Below are 19,464 nucleotides of genomic sequence, written 5' to 3' on the forward strand. Positions count from 1 at the left end.
TGAAACATTTACTAACATACCACTGTATAGTTCCATTAAAAAGATATATTTGACAACATGTAAACATTTACCCAGAAAAAAAATATCTTTCCTTCACCAATACTAGGAAATTTGTCTTGTCTCCATCAGATGCACTTAACAGATTCTGGTGGCCTTCAAACCATTTTCAAATTATTTTGATTTTTCTTAAGTTCTGAGTCTCTTTATGAACCAGTTAACCAACAAATGTGGCACCTGGAATGGAGAGCCCCGCCCCCCCCCAAAACAAATAAAAGACCTAGATAAGGTAAACAGGACAGGAAACCTCTGTTGACTCTTCAGGGCTCGGAGCTCTTATATGATTTGTTTGCACGGCTACCCACAGAGTTCACAATTATCAGCCCCACTTTCCAGATAGAAAAATGGGGAGAAGAAAGGAGAAGAGGAGAGGAGGGTATAAAACTTTCCTTGATTACACTCTGTCCCCCTTTATGTTGAAATGAAAATTTCCTTTAAATTACCACCTGACTTTTAGGCACAAGAAAACATCTGGTTTAATTACAGTGAATTTACATGAACTTACTGACAAGAAGCGCAGTTAAAATTAGCAATTTTAGTGTGTTTTTTTTAAGGGAATGAAATTATAAAGTAATTAACCTTTGTTGTAGAACTCTGTCAGAAGGATGGAAAGTTCTTTGCTGTTAGATACAAGAAGAAATGAAATTGTGGGAAGGGAATATGTGGACTCATTAAAGAATTATAAAGAAAAAAGAAGACTAAAGTAACACAGAATTAGAAGATAAGACGGAAAAAGAATCTTTCTCCAAGAAGTCTTTTCATGATGAGAGAGAGTGGTAGGAGCGGGAGGGGAGACCCAGCTGAATCCAAAGAAAGTAAGTCCGCTTCATTGGAAGGACATCGTGACCCGTGGAGCAGTGGTGTGGTGTGGCAAAAAAAACCAACAAACTTTAGTGTGGGGCTGAGATGACCTGGCTTTGCTACTCACAGGCAGTGAGATTGCCTTTCAGCAGTTCTGAACCCACATCTACCGGAATAAGGAAAAAAAGGCTGATTCAGAAAATACTTTCCAGCCAGAAGGATCCGGGCTACATCCAGGCTCTGTTCACTACTTTGTTACCCAGCTCTGCTTAAATTCCTTTCATATTGGGCACTGCAGTGTCCCTGTCCATGGATTGGGGGTGATAATACCATCAATCCCTTTAGGGTGTTCTACGTGAAGGTCTGTATGTAAAGCACCGGACTTACTTTCTGCCGAGAGTACAGACTCGGTGGTGTGTGGCCAATATCAGACATGGCAGGCAGATTTTTAATCGAGGGAGTTAACTAGAAGAAAACCAAAGCGGGGAATCTTTGCAAAATTTCTGTTAGTTATGGGCAGGGGGCCGTTTTAGAATCACCTGTATTCCCTCTATGACCTCCATCTCAGATTTCTCACTCTGACAGTAGAGATGAATATGTGTGTGCCAGTGTTCCAGTAAAATTTTACTTATAAAACAAACAGCTGGTTGCATTTGGCTATAGCCATAGTTTGTTGACCCTTGATCCCCACTGATCCCCCCCCCGTTTTCTCTATTATCTTGACTTTACAATCCGACGACACACTGATTTCCCCCATCAGTATCTCCGGTACCTCTCCTCTGCCCTCCAGAGTCATTTAGCAACTGCCTGTTCAGCCTGTCCAGCTGGATTGCTAATCGGTCTCTGGAATTAAACACGTCTAGAGCTGATCCCCTGATCATCCCTCATCCACCCCCAAACTCATTCTTCCCACAGTCTTCTTCATCTCAGTTAATGGCAACTGCCTTTTATTAGTGGCTTGAGTCAAAAGCTTTGATTGTTCACTTTTATCACACCCGAGGCCCTAAATACCTTTCATCCTGGATTCTCTGTGGTTGGCACCCCTTTGCTTTGTGCAAAGCAGCAGCCCTGCTTACTCCCCACATCCCATCTATCAGCACGTTCTCTTGGCTCATCCTTCAGTAAATAGCATGAACTTGACCATTGCTTACAGTCTCTACTGCTAGCTCTGTGTTCCAAGCCACTGTGATCTCCAACTTGGACTATTGCAATAGTCCTTCAATGATCTTTCAGCTTCCCCTCTAGCCCCTACACTCTTTTCTCAGCTTAGTAGACAGAACAGTCTTGTTAAACTACCAGGCAAATCATATCCTCACCCCTCTGCTCAGAACCCTCCATCGGTGTCTCACATCACTGAGATTAAAAGTCCATGTCCTTGCAGTGGCTCACAGGGCCCCACGTGGCCACAACTTCTACTTCTGGCCGCCTCTCAGACCCCATCTCCTTCTACCTCGGCCTTACTACACAGATCCAGTCATTGTTCTCAAATATGCCAGCTGTGTCCCCCCCTCAGCACCTTTGTAGGTGCTGTTTCTTCTCGTTGGAATGATCTTCCCCTAAACAAACGGGGCTGCTTCCTTCACCTGTTTCAAGTCAATGTCTCTTTTCAGGGAGATCCTGCTTGACTATTCTATGAACAACTGGAAACCTCCTGCACCACACTCTGTCCCTCTTCTCTGCTTCACGTATCTCGTTAGCATTTATCATTTAACATACTACATATTTCACCATACACTTTAGTATCTGGCTTCTCTCACTAGAATGCACACTGAGGAGTCTGGGTTTTTTTTTGTTGTTGTTGTTGTTGTTGTTGTTGTTTCTGTTTACTGAGTATTTTCAAGCACCTAGAACAGTGCCAGGTAGAGAATAGGCATGCAATAAATAAGTTATTGGATGAATGAATCCCGAGTCCTCAGAGACCAGATAGATTTTAAAACTACCATAGAAATCAGAAGGTGCTTGTCAAAAGCTATTTAATATACTCAGTAAGTTATGGGAAGATACGGCTTTTATGACTAGCTGTGTAACACCATTCGGGAAGAATGGAGGCAAAAACACCAAGGAAAATAGTAATAATCCTGATTCTGCAGAAAAGCAAATTGGTGTTCTCCAGGATGTGAGGGACCAGGGGGAGGAGCAAACACAGAGTAATACTTCCTCTGTGCCAGCCCCTTTGCTCAGCACTTTACCTGTGTGAATATTTTCAAGCGCCACAACACCCATGAAGCAGGTACTATTTTATCCCTACTTTAAGGAAACTGAGCTGCAAAGAGGTTAAGCAACTTGCCCCAGGTTACACAGCCAGAAATGGCAAGAACAGGACACAAACCTGGGCAGTCTGCCTCAGCCTGCGGCCTTTGCCATGATGCGATGCTGTTTTTTGGGTCTACAGGACGAAAGTGAGAGTTTCCATTAAAGGTGGTGGTCTGATTCTTAAACTACCTTCCCAAAGAAATGAGAGAAGAACACCTTTATTTATTTACTTTTTTTTTTTTTACAGTTGGTAAACTTTACTTTTTTTTCAATATATGAAGTTTATTGTCAAATTGGCTTCATTACAACACCTAGTGCTTATCCCAAAAGGTGCCCTCCTCAATACCCGTCACCCACCCTCCCCTCCCTCCCACCCCCCATCAACCCTCAGTTTGTTCTCAGTGTTTAAGAGTCTCTTATGCTTTGGCTCTCTTCCACTCTAACCTCTTTTTTCTTTTTTTTCCTTCCCCTCCCCCATGGGTTTCTGTTAAGTTTCTCAGGATCCACATAAGAGTGAAACCATATGGTACCTGTCTTTCTCTGTATGGCTTATTTCACTTAGCATCACACTCTCCAGTTCCATCCATGTTGCTACAAAGGGCCATATTTCGTTCTTTCTCATTGCCACATAGTACTCCATTGTGTATATAAACCACAATTTCTTTATCCATTCATCAGTTGATGGACATTTAGGCTCTTTCCATAATTTGGCTATTGTTGAGAGTGCTGCTATAAACATTGGGGTACAAGTGCCCCTATGCATCAGTACTCCTGTATCCCTTGGGTAAATTCCTAGCAGTGCTATTGCTGGGTCATAGGGTAGGTCTGTTTTTAATTTTCTGAGGAACCTCCACACTGTTTTCCAGAGCGGCTGCACCAATTTGCATTCCCACCAACAGTGCAAGAGGGTTCCCGTTTCTCCACATCCTCTCCAGCATCTATAGTCTCCTGATTTGTTCATTTTGGCCACTCTGACTGGCATGAGGTGATATCTGAGTGTGATGTTGATTTGTATTTCCCTGATGAGGAGCGATGTTGAGCATCTTTTCATGTGCCTGTTGGCCATCCGGATGTCTTCTTTAGAGAAGTGTCTATTCATGTTTTCTGCCCATTTCTTCACTGGGTTATTTGTTTTTCGGGTATGGAGTTTGGTGAGCTCTTTATAGATTTTGGATACTAGCCCTTTGTCCGATATGTCATTTGCAAATATCTTTTCCCATTCCGTTGGTTGCCTTTTAGTTTTGTTGGTTGTTTCCTTTGCTGTGCAGAAGGTTTTTATCTTCATAAGGTCCCAGTAATTCACTTTTGCTTTTAATTCCCTTGCCTTTGGGGATGTGTCAAGTAAGAAATTGCTATGGCTGAGGTCAGAGAGGTCTTTTCCTGCTTTCTCCTCTAGGGTTTTGATGGTTTCCTGTCTCACATTCAGGTCCTTTATCCATTTTGAGTTTATTTTTGTGAATGGTGTGAGAAAGTGGTCTAGTTTCAATCTTCTGCATGTTGCTGTCCAGTTCTCCCAGCACCATTTGTTAAAGAGACTGTCTTTTTTCCATTGGATGTTCTTTCCTGCTTTGTCAAAGATTAGTTGGCCATACGTTTGTGGGTCTAGTTCTGAGGTTTCTATTCTATTCCATTGGTCTATGTGCCTGTTTTTGTGCCAATACCATGTTGTCTTGATGATGACAGCTTTGTAGTAGAGGCTAAAGTCTGGGATTGTGATGCCTCCTGCTTTGGTCTTCTTCAAAATCACTTTGGCTATTCGGGGCCTTTTGTGGTTCCATATGAATTTTAGGATTGCTTGTTCTAGTTTCGAGAAGAATGCGGGTGCAATTTTGATTGGGATTGCATTGAATGTGTAGATGATAGCTTTGGGTAGTATTGACATTTTGACAATATTTATTCTTCCAATCCATGAACATGGAATGTTTTTCCATTTCTTTATATCTTCTTCAATTTCCTTCATAAGCTTTCTATAGTTTTCAGCATACAGATCTTTTACGTCTTTGGTTAGATTTATTCCTAGGTATTTTATGCTTCTTGGTGAAATTGTGAATGGGATCAGTTTCTTTATTTGTCTTTCTGTTGGAGAAGAACACCTTTAAGCCTGCCCTGAGAACTAGAAGATGATGCCATACCCACGTTGGAAGGAAGGAATGAACGCACTGTTGGAAGAAGCAGGTGTAAATAGGGAAAAGATGACTGAGCTGTAACCATCGAAAGAAACCCCTTCCTCATCCTTGGGGGCCCAAGGGGGTAGACTCACAGGTCCAACCTGCGTTAATATCCTCAAACTCTGGCTGACCAGGCTGAAGGCAAGGCTGGGCTATGGAGCTGGTGGATGGAGTGAGAGATTAGAGAGCAGGAGATGGCCTCTTCATATGCCAGTCTACACTGCAGAGAGTGAGAGCTCTCACTCCAAGCCTGCATGTGGTGAATAAGGAAAATAGGGGGATTTAATGAAAGGCTAGCTTTGGGAAGAGATGCTCCAGTTCAAGGAAGGGGCAGTGTCCTAGATGACTTAAAGCTGCCTTTAAAAATACCAAAAAAGTTCTTCTCTCTCTCTCTCTCTCTCTCTCTCTCTCTCTCTCTCTGAAAAGATGTTCTATGGCCTGGTTATTTTCCTTCTCAAACCTTCCCCTTCCCACCTTCAACCAGGTAGACCTCCTAGCTAGCCAAATGATAGATGGATGTATCTAAATTCCTCCCTTTCCCTCCGGGTTAGAAATATTTAAAACCAGTACTCATATAATCACTAGCAGAACACATTTTTTTTTAATTTTTTTTTTTAACGTTTACTTAGTTTTGAGACAGAGACAGAGCATGAACAGGGGAGGGTCAGAGAAAGAGGGAGACACAGAATCTGAAACAGGCTCCAGGCTCTGAGCTGTCAGGACAGAGCCCAACATGGGACTCGAACTCACGGACTGCGAGATCATGACCTGAGCCGAGGTCGGACGCTTAACCAACTGAGCCACTCAGACACCCCACTAGCAGAACATATCTTGACCCACCAAACCAAACCATCTCAATCTACCTCTTGTAAGGTTGCATAAAGAAAGATTATTGGACAGATGCTTTCATTCTTATTAAAAGGGACTGATCTGATAATTCAAAGCAAATATCCCCTGAGAATTATGGCAAGAAGCAAGATTTAAAAACAGAATAAAACACTAATCCACATTCTCGCCAGAATGTATAAATAAATTCTGGGCTAGAACATGCACATGGAATTGAATCAATAATGTAAAGAGGTTAGGTCTCTCAGACTGATTTTTGTAAAAGAGTTTAATACTATTTACTATATTTAGTATTTTAATTTAATAAACCCTATAGTGCTTAGGGATACATGTTTAAGAAATAAAAATTATAATGAAAAACAAGATTCATTATTGTTATGAAGTTAAGAAGGTTACCTATTGAGGGTATGAAATTGATTATTAGTAAGTTAATGAGATGAATATTTGTTTTATACATTTGTGTAGTGGCTGTTTCACAAAAGGATAAAATAAGGATACTAAATATAAATACCCTTTTATACTGATAAATTTTACCATTTGTGGGATATGGAAAAATTCTTAACAAAATATGAACTTCAAATTTTGACTCAAGACACACACAAAACTTATATAATTTTACAGCAAATGGAGAAATAGAATCAATAGTTTAAACTTTTCCAGCAAAGAAAACACCAGTACCGAATGGTCTTGCAATTGCAATCAAATACTCAAGGCACCGGTATCTCCAATCTTATATATACACTTTCAAAGAGCAAAAAAAAAAAAAAAAAGAAGTAACACTTTCCTCTTCTTTTTCTTGATACTAGTGTAACCTTGGTATCTAAACCACACAAGCTTATGAGAAAAAGGAAAATTAAGTGCACATACCCCAAACAGAATATTAGCAAACGATCCATTGCTGTATACGACTAGGAAAATATTAGTTTTATTTTAAGAAATCAATATTGGTTCAACATTTGTAGATCCATTAATGTAATTCACTACATTAACTAAGAGGTACAAAAAAATGTGTCATTACTATAATAGATACAGAAAAGCATCAGTTAAAGCTCAGCAGGATATAAAAAGGAAATATCCTTGTATACCAGGAATGAAAAGGATCTTCTTACCCTGATAAAGGGAAACTAAGAAACCTACAAACACCATACTTGAGGATAAAATAATAAAACCATTCTCTTTAATGTTGGAAAGCACACAAATACTTACAGTCTCTCCATTAAGTATTATATTGATGGCTGTGGCTGAAGACAAGAAAATTAAATAGAGTTAAAATATTGTAAAAGAACAAAACTATTATCGACTGCAATGCTATGATTATTTATATAGATAACCCAAAGAAATTTGTACACAAATTATTAGAATTAAGAAGAGAATGTAACATGTTTGACAAAGAAGTTGACATTAGAAAGTCAATTGTGTTTCTATTTACCCAATAAGTATGTGGTATGCTTTTAAAGATACTACTTATAATAGCAATAAAAATACAGGGTGTTTAGGAATAAACCTAATGTAAGATTTCAAGACATGGAGTATATATAAATGTATAAAGAACTGGAAGATATCAAAGAAGACCTAAATGAGAGAGATGGCATGTTCATAGATGGGAAAACCCATTATCAAGACATGACCTAGAAAGACATAATTTATTTCCCAATTGATCTATAATTCATGCAGTTCCACTACAGAAATAAGACATTTTTAAAAAATGTACGAGGTCATCCTAAAATGTGTATGGCAGAGAAAAGCCAAGATTGACTAAGACAGTCCTGAACACGAAGTACAAAGTTGCAGGCCTTGCTCTACTAGGTATCAAGATACACAAATCTTTGCTTAATTGAGAAGATGTGGTATTGATACAGGTATAGTCTAAGAGAACAGCTGAACAAAACAGAACTTATATGTATGTGAAAATTTGATGGAAGGCAAAGGGAGTATGGCAGATCAGTTGAGTAAAAAAAAAAATTTTCTTTTTCATTAAGTCATGGTAGAATAGGGAGAAGAATTGAAATTGGATCCCTGCCTCACACTATACATGAAAACACAATTACAAAGAGTTGAAGACATTTTACAGAAGGCCTAACTTTAAAATTATTTGAGGATAATTTAAAAAAATATTGCTATGACCTAAGAGAAAGTATTTCTTAAAGAAGATTTCTTTTGTTAGAGTTTATTTTTTTTGTTCGGGTTTACCTGGCCTTAGGATAATGATTCAAATGCAGTGTGTTCAGGACACACTGGTAACGAAGAGAGGAAGGGAAGGGAAGGGAAGGAAGCCAGTATTGGTGTGTTATCAAGAAAAGTACCTTGTAAGTTCTTTATAGATTTTGGATACTAACCCTTTATCCAATATGTCATTTGCAAATATCTTTTCCCATTCTGTCGATTGCCTTTTAGTTTTGTTGATTGTTTCCTTTGCAGTGCAGAAGCTTTTTATCTTGATGATGTCCCAGTAGTTCATTTTTGCTTTTAATTTCCTTGCCTTTGGAGATGTGTCGAGCAAGAAATTGCTGCGGTTGAGGCCAAAAAGGCTGTTGCCTGCTTTCTCCTCTAAAGTTTTGATGGTTTCCTGTCTCACATTTAGGTCTTTCATCCATTTTGAGTTTATTTTTGTGTATGGTGTAAGAAAGTGATCTAGTTTCATTCTGCATGTTGCTGTCCAGTTCTCCCAGCACCATTTGTTAAAGAGACTGTCTTTTTTCCATTGGATGCTCTTTCCTGCTTTGTTAAAGATTAGTTGGCCACTCAACACCTGAAAGACAAATAATCCAGTGAAGAAATGGACAGAAGACATGAATAGACACTTTTCCAAAGAAGAAATCCAGATGGCCAACCCAACACATGAAAAGATGCTCAACATCACTCATTATCAGGAAAATACAAATCAAAGCCACACTGAGAAACCACCTCACATGGGTCAGAGTGGATAAAATGAACAAATCAGGACACTACAGATGCTGATGAGGATGTGGAGAAATGGAAACACTCTCGCACTGTTGGTGGGAATCCAAACTGGTGTAGCCACTCTGGAGGACAGTGTGGAGGTTCCTCAAAAAATTAAAAATAGAACTACCCTATGACTCAGCAATAGCACTACTAGGAATTTACCCAAGGGATACAGGAGTGCTGATGCATGTAGCCCAGTGTTTATAGCAGCACTTTCAACAATAGCCAAATTATGGAAAGAGTCTAAATGTCCATCAACTGATGAATGGATAAAGAAGATGTGGTTTTGTATGCAATGGAATACTGCTTGTCAATGAGAAAGAATGAAATCCTGCCATTTGCAGCAACGTGGATGGAACTGGAAGGTATTGTGCTGAGTGAAATAAGTCAGTTAGAGAAGGACAGATATCATATGTCTTCACTCATATGTGGATCTTGAGAAACTTAACAGAAGACCATGGGGGAAGGGAAGGGGGAAAAAGTAGTTACAAACAGAGGGGGGGTGGCAAACCACAAGAGACCTTAAATACAGAGAACAAACTGAAGGTGGATGGGGGCAGAGAGTGAGAGGGAAAATGGGTGATGGGCATTGAGGAGGGCACTTGTTGGGATGAGCACTGGGTGTCGTATGTAAGCCAATTTGACAATAAATTATATTAAAAAATAAACTTAAAAATTACCTTGTGAATAACTGGGTTTTAGAATAATGCCACTCCAAGTGTGGTCCAGGGACCAGCAGTGAATTAGAAACTCTTCCTGGTCCATGACAAGATAATTACAGAAATAGAGGTTAAGTATTTTAAAAGGAGAGGCTTCCATTTTTCTGTTTTTAAATTTTACCTTTACTTTTTAATTTTGCTATTCTTTTGTGGTTTTGTATTTTATGGTAATATTGGTCCACCGTGGGTTGGAAACAACTACGACAACACAATAATAATCACTTTCATTGGAGGTAGTTTGGAAAGTATTAATAGAGTATGTCTCAGAGTTAATCCAATCAAGTAGTGAGGACACTACGATATTCATCTATGAATTTCGTATCTTCTGTTGCTTGAAGATTGTTTTAGGGGCATTAACTCTCTGAGAGTTCTCGCTTGCCCTATGTGGAGACAAGTTTGCTTTCACAGCCTTCAAGTAGAGTAATCAAACATTTTGCAGTAAGCATTCCTGTGTGGGTGTGGCACCAACAGCATCTAAGTCTGTCTGTTTTTCCCAGCTTTATTGAGGTATATTTGATAAGTAAAATTGTGTATATTCAAGATGTACAACAGCATGTATATATGTACACATTGTGAAATTATTGCTACAATTAAGTTACTAAGTCTGTCTTTCTCTTCTTCAGAAAAGATCTGATAAAATTGACTACATTAAAACTAAGAACTAATTTTTATCCAAGGGTAACATAAAGAGAAATGGAAAACAGGCAAACCAAGAGAGGATTTTTATAACACATGTATCCAATAAAAGGATCAGTAACAAGAATATACAAAGAACCTCTACAAATCAAAAAGAAAAGGACAGTAATGGTCAATAAGCATTAAAGGTGCTCAGCCTCTTTAGTAAATAGCTAAAAGCAAATAAATCCTCAATGAAGTATTATTTCATGTTTGTTAGATGGTCTAGAATTTTTAAATCTGGCAGTACTAAGTGTTAGTAAGGATTTAGAGAAGGAGGGCCTTTCAAAACATTGCTGGAGAGAATATAAATCGCTACTGCCACTTTGGAAAACAATTTGACTTCACTCAGTAAAGCTGAAGACATTTATACCCTTAGTCTATCTATCCTACTCCTGGGTATACCTGAGTGAACTCTTAAAAATGTTCAACTGAACATACAAAAATATTCATAGGCACTATGTCATAAGATAGCTCTTCTGAGAAAAAGCCCTATCATCCATCTACAGGACATCTCACCATCTACAGAATGACAAAATAAGTAAGACTATATTCATAAGATGAATGAAATACAACTACCTGTATCAACTGATATGAATATCAAAACAATATTGAGTGACAAATGCAAATCGTTTAATACAAAGACTTACTTTCATATGTATGTCATGAAGCTGGAGGAAGCAAAATGATATCTTGGGATAGATGCATATATTTATAACTCCAAATAAAAATAGAATGATTAGCATAAAACCTGGCTAGTACCTGACTGGGTGTTGTTTGTTTGTTTGTTTGTTTGTTTGTTTGGGTATTTTTTGTTTTGTTTTTGTTTTGATGGGGAGAGAGAAGTCAGCAGTATGGAACACGCAGGGTACTTCAGTGATGCAGTGATGTTTTGTTTCTTAGAGGGGATAGTTGGTACATGTGTGTTCATTTCATAATTATTTTATAAACTATTCGTTCATTACCTCTCCTTTTGTCTGTGATAGATTTCATAAGAGATACTTTTTAATAGAGTCAAAAATAATATGACGAAAAGCAATAAAGTCCTAGAAATGTAATGTGTAAGGAATTTTAAAAACATATTTCTGACTAAGGGACATAAAAAGAAGCATTAATAAATGACGATTTGTACAGCATTACTGGTGGGAGGGCTCATTATAAAAAGGTGTCATTTGTCCCTCAGAGAAGTGAAGAATACAACTGGAATAAAAATTCTGATGGAACATTTTTGAAGTTTTTTAAACTTTTTCCAGTGTTCTGGAAAAACAACAGGGTAGTGAAAGCCCAGAAAACCTCGCAAAAGAAGAATAGTAAAAGAAAGGGACTTGTTCTGTTAACTATTAAAACATGTTACATGAACACAACAGAGAGATACTGTCAGAATAAGAGGCTGTGACTCGGAAATAGAGCGGGGAGCCGCTCAGCATGTGCCAGGATATAAAATAATTGAACATGCTAGGAAAGTGATATTTTAAATCACTGGGGAAAGTTCTGACTGGTCAACTAATTGTTCTAAGAAAACCGTAAAGAACTACAGTGAGATTTCTATTTCGTGCAATATATAAAATACATTCCAGACGGATCAACAAATTAGGTTCAAAAAGAAAGTGGGAATAAATCAAGCAGAAGACAATACACATGACTCTTGTTCTGATCCGGGGTGAGAACGGGAATTTGCTCTAAACTGGAAATACTGGAGGAGACCAGGTGGCCTGAATGCCAGCTGCTTGATGCTCACAGTCTTAACCTCCCCTGGATAGACCCTTGCTAAGAGTAGCATCTCCATTTCTCCGTTCAGCTCACTTTGCAGCTCTTAAATCTTCTCCCAATCCCTGACTGTTGGTAGATGGTTTCACCCTCACTTCTCAAGAAAATGGAGCCATGAGGACACCTCAGCTCTCCATTCCAAAGCAGCTGCACATTTTCCCATCTTGTCTTCTCTCACGAGGGGAAAGGTGCTTCCTCTCCACCCACCCCCATTGCTGCCTTTCAGGACTGGACCCCACCGCTTACTTCAATTTTGGATTTTTCCCGGTTGCCTGTGATCCTGCCAAAACCTCTCCAGCCTTTGGAAGGGGGCGCTGCTGTGCTCCTTTTCCCATCCCCGCTCTTGCTGCATCAGTCCTCTGGAGGCCAAAATCACTGGCTTGTCTGGTCAGGGTCTCCCACCTTCTGCGCTCTCCTCTGCCCATGGCAGGAGGGCTGTGAGGCCAGCATTCCCCTCTAGATTACTCTTGCTTAGGTCACAGGTAACCTTGAAGACACTAAGTTCAGTGGGCAAATTTAAGTTTGTAGTTTCCTTGACTACTCAGTCATCTCTGTCATTATGAACCCGACCCTTCTGGATCCCCCTTTGGCTGCTCCCCTGAGAGCCCACCTTCCTGGTTTGCCTCTTGCCTCTCTGAATGTAGCCTCCCAGTTTCTCAGTTTCTTTGTTTCCTCCTGATTGTTAACATGGTAGTTTTCCTCTTGGCTTAGTCCTGGACCTGTTTTGTTGGTTCCCTTATACACAGTTGCTTAATCTTGTATATCCAGCTGCTACTCAACGTTGCCATTTGGGTGCTCTGCACACACCTCAAATGAAACATCACAAAACTCACCAGCTCCCTTTCCTAAACTAGCCCTCCTGTAAGACTCTCTTTCTGTGAACAGCACTGTGACCCACTCCAGGTGTCTAAAACAGACAAGCTAGGGTCTATCCTTGACACATTGCTTCCATGTTTCACCCTTAACCATCAACCAAATCACATTTGCTCAGCAGCTGCAAATCTCCTGCACCATCAGCTTCTTTTCTATACCACCATTACCATCCTTTCTCCCCAGGAGGGCCTTGCTCCTTCTACTGTGGCCCTCACAGAGCCAACCCACCACACTCCCAACAGCTAACCCTCCCCCCCACTTTTGTCCTAGGAACTTCTAATCCACCAACTTTTATTTTCCTCTTCATATCCTGACTTGCTAGACTAGATTTCTCTGCTTGTAATTCTCCCAGTACTTTGTGCCCTTACCTCAAAGTCCTGATGTTTGTGGCAAGGATGAATAGATAGGGAAAGCAATCAGAGATCTGATGATTTAGAAGCTTCTACTTACCTAAAAGATTCAAGAAACAAATGAAAAACTGACAAAAATATTTGTAACTCATGCAAAAAGAAGCTTATATCCTTAAAAACAGATTGTAATTACAAACCCATAAGACAACGATGGACAAAAATGAAGAGCCATAGAGGAAAATGAGAGCAGGTTATAAAGAGCGTGTTCATAAAAGAGTCAATGCAAATGGCCAATTAAACTGAAAAAAAAAAAAACTACATTCTCCAGTTTTCTAAAAAGGATACACACACATACACTTAATTTTTTAAATAGTGTTGGCATGGATTGGGAATAGTCGTGTTCTTCTTTTGGGGGAACCCAGAATGGTACAAACTCTGTGGAAGGCAATCTGGCAATATGTGTCAAAAGCCTTAAAAATAAATAGTTCAACCACTTTGGCCCAATAGATTAATTTCTAAGAATGTATCTTAGGGAGGTCTGCAGAGTTTCATGAAAATACTTATTTATAAGAATTTTCATTGCAGTGTTACCTATAAAAAATTCAAACCAACTTTTTTTGTTTTTGACAAAGCACTCACACACCTACATGTGTGTGCATGCACATGTGGTAAAGGGGCAAAGGGAGAGGGAGAGAGAATCTTAAACACATTCCACGTCCAGCTTGGAGCCTGACTCAGAGCTCGACCCTATGACCCTGGGATCATGACCTGAGCCGAAATACAGAGTTGGATGCTGAACTGACTGAGTCACCCCTGTACCCCTCAGACCAAGTTTAATACCCAATAATGTGACTCTAATGGAGCATTAAAATGCATGGCCCCAGAGAACATTTAAGGATTTTTTTTAAAACCCGTGATTTGTTTAGTGATAAAAGAAGGTCATAGCACAATATGCATGGTAGGAGTTTAATTTTTAAAAATAACATATGTATTTGCATAGGCATAAAAATACGGGAAAAATATCTCCAGATATGGGGATTATGAGTGATTTTGTTCCTTCTTTTTTTTACCCTTTTTGTATATTCTTAATATTCAACAAATTCTGTGTATCGTGTCCGTAATGAGAAAAACTAAATATATTTTAATTTAACAATAGGGAACTGATTGCAACATATGGCCAAGGCTATATCGAGAGAGGCGTACCATGATGATTAAGAGTATATGCTTTGAAGCTCATAGACAGGTGTTCAGTTCCCTCTTTACAGCTTAAGAGCCGGATGACCTTGAGCAAGTTATTTAATTCTCTTAGCCTCAGTTCCCTTATCAGCACAACGGAGATAATACATCCTGGGCAGAGCTGTTTTGTGGCTTAAATGAAATAATGTATGTAAAATTCTGATCAAAGAGTAAGTGCTTAGTAAAAGTACCTGCTTTTATAATGCCAAAATATAAATAGATCCAGTAATGATTTACATGAATTCATGATTCCCTGGGAGGTTATAACTGGAAGTTTGGAGAATCATTTATTTTATGGCTCAGCATCTTCTGGACCATCATAATGATGCTGGAATCCAGCAGGAAGGTGCTGGCAGGAAGACTGAGCTGGGTTCAAAAGCCTCCCAGGAAAGGTTTTGCTCATTTGGGCAAAATGCTGGCATTGGTCATCAATTCACCTGCTTGACCAACCAACAAATGCTTATTAAGCATCTACCATGTGCCAGGCATCAGAGACTCAGCAGTGAGACAAACTAGCTGCCTTCTGGGAGTGAAACAGACTTTTCTAATTGGTGTGGTTTCAAGACACATAGATCCTGTTGGGTTCAGCAATTCGGAAACTGAGGAATAGTTGGAGACTCTGGTAGGTCCAGGAAGATGGTAGTGATGCTCACTTTGCATTCCTCGGTTACCAATCCTAAGGCAAGAGTCTAATTCTAGAATCCTACCTGATGGCAGGGCTGGGGCCTCTTGATGTCCTGCCTACACTGCTCAGGTTTAATTCAAACACAGACTTGCTTAGTCTGCAGATAAAAAGCCATTTGGTCACCTGGGGGAGGGGGCATAGCAAACTATGGCCCAGGGGTCAACTCCAGCCTAGTGTCTTTTTCTTTCAAATAAAGTTTTATGGGAACACAGCCATGCCCATTTGTATATGGATTGTCTGTGGCTGTTTTGTGCTACAAGCACAAAGCTGAGCTATTACAGCAGGTACTGTAAGGTCCACAAAGCCTAAAGTATCATCTGACCCTTTACAGGAAAGCTTGGCCAACTGCTGTTCTAATTCAGTGGGGCTGGGGAAATGAGATGGTAGGTGCCATCAAGTTCCTTTTCCCTTCTGTAGTTCCAGGAGCTGTTCCCCTAGAATCTATCCAAGGAGGGCCCTTTGAGGAGAAGATCTACATCCAGTGGAAACCTCCCAATGAGACCAACGGGGTCATCACACTGTATGAGGTAAGAAGACCCCTTTGCTATACCTCTTGGTTTGGCTTCATTCAATTGACTTCAGCCTGAAGTTGGAAAATTTCTACTGGGTGCAGGGCTCCAGTGAGGGCATGAAGGTGAGTAAGACACATCTTACCCAAAGGTTTCAGACAATACAGTGAGAAGACAACACAAGGTCATACAGATGAGCAGCTTGACAGCCCCAGTGACCCAGAAGACTGGACACACCACACATTGAAGTGATTATTTATCTCTTTAGAAAGGAGTAGGCACTCAGGGAGGCAGACTGTCCCAGCAGAGCCCAGAAGACCCAGGCCTAGCACACAGTAGTTATAGTTCACTTTATGTGGAAAACCACAACACCCAGATGATGCTCATCCTACACCTGTTAGTTTCTGGGCTTCCAGAAAAAAATCCCGAAGTCATTCTCTGCCCTGGGGGTGCGTGATTCTTAAGTTTTAATGTTGCTCTTTGGCCACAGCATATTTTATTGTTACTCAGGTGATGGTATCAGAAGCTCCCCTCCCAGCATTAGCAGGGCCTTATCCTATCAGAGATATGACATCATATCAGAGATGGAGCAGAACCTCCTCAGACAGTAAGGTACCCGTCAAGCCAACACAATGTGGCTTCCTGAAAACTTTCAAACTTAGAACAAACTGTATAGAAGTCTATTGCAAAACAAAAACAGTGAAACTTCAGCGAGGCTGATATAGCTGAACTCAAGTACTGAGATGTGGTCAAGGTTGACTGTCCTCCCACCCTGAATCTTCTGAGATGCTGGGAGACTGTGGTACGGGCTGCAGTAGAGACCACAGCAGTGCAGAAAGAAGGGTATGGAAGCCAAAGCTGCAGTGATGGAGCCCTGCATGCCAGGGTCTCGCGTGATGAAGTCCCACATGCCAGAGTCTCGCGTGATGGAGCCCAGCATCCCAGTAGCCCTTCTATGGTATTGCGTGATGGCCCCCAGCATCCCAGTAGCACCGCTGTGGTCTCTCATGACCTTTTTCAGGGTCTTCCTCTCTCCAGGCCTGCTGCTCCCCTCTAAGATGAGAGTGGTAATGGCTGCATTAGGGTTCCTGTAGAGGGTTTGAGGTGGGAAAGGTTACAAGCATCCCCAGGCTGAAATGCAGTGCAGCCCCTGAGAGCTCATGCAGAAAGGTACTGAGAGGTATTGAGATATTGAGAGTGAGCTGTGAAAGAATATCCCCACGTAAGGGAGGGAAATCAAAGAGTATTGGTGATGGAGAAATATTTAGGATGAATTGAATGGACACAGAAGCTCTCTAGAGAGACCTGGAAGGACCTCAGAGCTCTCTGAGGAAGGAGAAAACCATCCATCATGTACAAGGTGTAACACCTTCAGAAAATGCCTTCACTCAGCAAATCCCAGCTTCCTCCAAAGGAGAGCTGTATCATATTCCATTTTGGGCCCACATGGTTGGGAGAAGCTTCCTTCCTGCGGGAAGCTGCTAGGGGCGGGGAGGTACCATATCGACCTTGCCCAGGACATGTTCAGAAGTGCCTCATTGCGGGGGAGAGAGGGACCAAAAACTCAGCTGAAACAAAGCCTCAGCAGTTCAGAGCTACCTGCCATTCTTTGTGAAGTGGAAGCTGCCATCGCGTGCGCATACACACACACACACACACACACACACACACACACACACACACACACGCTCACTTGGTGCTGTTATGTAAATGACTCTCTATGCCAGATGTTCAAGATTTTTGGAATTCACAGGCCAGTAACATTTCAAAAGGCTTGGAGGACCAACATCCAGTTCTTTACCATTTTTTATTAACATCATTTCATAAAAGACATAACTTCAAAAATACAGAAAGGACATAATTTCAGAATAAAAGGCAGTCCTTCAAATTGAATAAATTTAGCTTTATGAATAACTCATGAGTCTCCTTATTTTTTCTTTTTGCCTTGAATTGAGGACAACTTTGTCCTGAAAAGGCCCTATAGTCTTTGTACCCAGCTGCACTTGGAAACCACTGGGCTGGGCCATGTTGCAGGGGACGTCATATCCCTGCATGGACCAATTTCTTACTTGGGAAGTATCCTGCCTCCTCTGATGTGTGCATGGAATGGGCTAGGAAACCCGCTCATGCTGTTGTGTGAGAAGAAGAGACGATGGGGTGGAGAGAGTGCAAGGGAGCGGTCCCAGCTGTGAGTGATACACCCTGTTCAAGCAGCAGCTCCATGAAGTTGAGGTCTCAGCATATGAGACCTCTGGAGCTCTGGGCTCGATGGTGGGCACAGATCGGTACAGGGCACCCTTCTCAGTTGTGTGTGAGTCCTGTACCTTGTCGATTTCCAAAGACCAGTCACCGGGGATGCTGGCATTTCTGTGATGGGCTCTCCTGGACACAGCTCTGGAGAGACACCTTCAGTTGGCTTCTCAGCTGCTTCCTGTGCTGTGATTACAGAGAGCGAGAGATGGAAGGCTGCAGCTCTCTGACTTTTCCGTGAGCTCTGGAGGTCACCTTTTGTGAATATGCTAAATATTTTAGATGATGCGATGAAGGGAGCCAAGGAGTTCATGGGCTGAGGTCATTGTATTTTGAGCATAAACGTGGCTGTGACCATGTGCATCAGAGGCTAGTGGGACCTCTGAAGGTAAGAATGTTGGCTTTTGAGGTCAGACAGCTTCATTCTGAACTCTAGCTCTGCCATTGTAACCGTGGGTACAGCAAGGAGCTTCTCATTTATATTCATTTGTACACATACATATATGTTCAATGCTGTGTTTGGCATTTAGAAATAGCATCAATGAATGTTAGCTCTCACAGTACATAAAAATGAAGAAATTGAAACCCAGAGAGTTGAGGTGTGAAGACCAAGGTCATAGCTGAGATGGCAGATCCGTGGGTCTTGAGTTCAAGTGCCGACGCCTTGCCCCTTACTCAGTGTGGTCGGTGGACCGGCAGCATTGGCATAACCTGGGAGCTGGTGAGAAATGCAGCTTTCAGGCCCCAGCAGACCACCTTGGTCAGAGTCTCCTGGTAACAAGATTTTCTGGGTGATTCACGTGGGCGTGAGAGTTTGAGAAGCACTGCTCTAGACCACACTACTCTTGAGAAAATTTCAGCAATTGATGAGCGAGTATGTCCTCCTGAGCAGAGAGAGACAGGGAGGCCCTTCCATGCTGGGTTCAACCCATTCCCATCCCAGATAGTAAGCAGGAGACCTTGCTTTTCAAGACATTTATAACAGAGTATGTGTTTATGAGGCAATTTCCAAATTTAATTAGATGAAACCAATTTGATTTTTAAAATTAGGTTCTGGTTGTAATTTCTAGAGAGGAACCCATAAATTATAACTCACCCTCCTCTGGTCTCAAAAAGTGTATTTTGTGACAAAGGAAAATAGGATAACACAAATAGAAGAGAAGTCTAGGATTCTCTGTATGTTCCTGTATACAACCTTGGACTTGACAAAGTCAAAAGCCAAAAAAGGAGCAGTGGGTGCAGTAAAGGAGGGTTATGGCTATGTAAACACTGGAAATATTATTCAGTGTAGTAGGTTCAAGTAAGTTTAAATAATTAAATTTCTTTTCCCAT

General features: G+C 40.8%; 1 protein-coding gene across 13 annotated transcripts in view; it reads left to right on the forward strand.

Annotated features, from left to right (window-relative positions):
* Positions 1-19,464, forward strand: part of PTPRT (protein tyrosine phosphatase receptor type T) — a 1,056,329-nt gene that overhangs the window by 659,798 nt on the left and 377,067 nt on the right. For all 13 annotated transcript variants that reach the window (XM_027070121.2, XM_027070126.2, XM_053199941.1 and 10 more), the window contains one exon: positions 15,791-15,900. In XM_027070121.2, the coding sequence (XP_026925922.1) occupies positions 15,791-15,900 (110 nt within the window). The remainder of the gene's footprint in view (positions 1-15,790; positions 15,901-19,464) is intronic.

The sequence above is a fragment of the Acinonyx jubatus genome, chromosome A3 (genome assembly GCF_027475565.1).
Source record: "Acinonyx jubatus isolate Ajub_Pintada_27869175 chromosome A3, VMU_Ajub_asm_v1.0, whole genome shotgun sequence".
In the NCBI taxonomy this organism is placed as follows: domain Eukaryota; kingdom Metazoa; phylum Chordata; class Mammalia; order Carnivora; family Felidae; genus Acinonyx; species Acinonyx jubatus.